This window comes from Opisthorchis viverrini (assembly GCF_000715545.1).
Source record: "Opisthorchis viverrini unplaced genomic scaffold opera_v5_266, whole genome shotgun sequence".
Lineage (NCBI taxonomy): Eukaryota > Metazoa > Platyhelminthes > Trematoda > Opisthorchiida > Opisthorchiidae > Opisthorchis > Opisthorchis viverrini.
In genome coordinates this window covers 1-1637 of record NW_008751919.1, presented here as the reverse complement: position 1 = coordinate 1637, position 1637 = coordinate 1, and the positions used below count along the sequence as shown (strand labels likewise).

The 1637-nt window shown below is 49.1% G+C and overlaps 1 protein-coding gene across 1 annotated transcript in view; it reads left to right on the top strand.

Annotated features, from left to right (window-relative positions):
* The window catches only part of T265_09200 (hypothetical protein), a gene marked incomplete at both ends in the record, with an annotated part of 3625 nt that extends 3401 nt beyond the window's left edge, over positions 1 to 224 (top strand). Inside the window, one exon of the mRNA XM_009175213.1 lies at positions 57 to 224. Within this exon, the coding sequence (XP_009173477.1) occupies positions 57 to 224 (168 nt within the window). The remainder of the gene's footprint in view (positions 1 to 56) is intronic.
* Between the last annotated feature and the right edge of the window lie 1413 nt (positions 225 to 1637).

Genomic DNA, 1637 nt, shown 5'->3' with positions numbered 1-1637 from the left:
GGACGATTAGGGTCTTCAACCAAAGCCTTTGGCTCAAAAGCCTAACCGCAAGGCAGCGGTGTTTGGTGGGAAATGCAAATGCATTACCATTTCTACGGAACAAGTCGCCACATGTTCCAACCCCCAACTTGGAGGGCCAGGAGACTGTGTTCGTCAGACCTCTAACCATTGACCAACCTGGTATGAGAGACTCTGTGAGTGTCGCGGGACACTCTCCAGTATAGCTCAATGGATCGCTGAGGTGCGCAAACCGTCACACCACGGTAAGGTCTAGTCTCTTCGTGCAGTAAGTAAATTAGCGCCCCAACCACTTGAGCCATCTCGCCCCGAAATTGTGCTGCAGCCGAATGATTCTTATTTTTTGCTCCTCGCGAGCACTTCCCAACCACTTGAGCCATCTCGCCCCGAAATTGTGCTGCAGCCGAATGATTCTTATTTTTTGCTCCTCAACCGCGAGCACTTCATGGCAGCTGGAGTCTCCTTTCGATACGTCAACTGCCGTAAGCTGTCATATTGAGGGTTGTCACCTGTTTCTCAATCCAACAGACAATAGCCAGCCGCGCCGTCAATGGTTTCATGGCTCATAACTATGCCAACCGTCACCATAATTTCATCGATTCGTCCGATCAGAGCCTCCAAAACGGAAATGTGTTAAGAAGTCGCTCTCTAGACGTTGAAAGAACATGACATGGCTGATAAAGGCTGGATTTTCAGTCCGACATACAAGTACAAGTGCTAGCCACCTGCCCATTCGAGTAATCAACCGGATAAAAACTAACTGGCGGAAGTAGCGATGCTTGGAAAACTGCAGTCCGCATGCAAATTCATTGTGAAGAGTTCAAGCTCCGAAAATATAAAGGACTGACTGTACATTATATTTGGCCGGCAACCTGGCGTCTTTCTGACGGAGCGGGAAGCAACTTACTGTTTTGTGTTTGCCTTCCGGTCATGCCATTAGACCACTAAGACGGGAGAAGGTACGTCGCCTTTCATTTTAACGGTCTCACTTTCCCCAATGAAGTCTAGCACGTTTAATGATAATAATAATAATCGTTCAGCTGCAGCGCCCTTTCCGTGCCTAGCTGCCATGCCACCCGAAGGAAGCACGAGGGCTGGGATACTGTCAGGTTGCCCAAGCCTGCACTCTGAAGCTGCGAAGTGCAGTCCACAAAGATTCAGCCTCCTCCCAAGATCTCTTGTATTTGAGTGGGTTATTTGACGGTTATATAACCGCCCTTGAAGTCAAGGAGCACCAGGACTGTGGGTCGTGTGTCCATGTGACGTTACTCTAACACATGACAGAGTGTGAAGACGTGGTCGACGGAGCCACCACGCAGTCGAAGTGCTGCTTAATCATCAAAAGCCAGGATTTCGCATTCCACCGCAAAACAACGAAGAATCAGAGACGCGAGAAGTGTTTTTAAAGGATGAATCCAACTGACACTCCTATGGTTAGTACATTCACTGCAAAAACCCTTTTTCAAAATGGGCACTATTGTCACACGGACAAGGACACGGATTGATAGACAGGATCGAGGCTATTGCCCGCTTTGGACGACCTGGTTAGCTGATACCCATTCCACCTGGCCTATGATCTGCAACTGCAGACTTTCAGCGCCTAGCTGCCATGCCACACG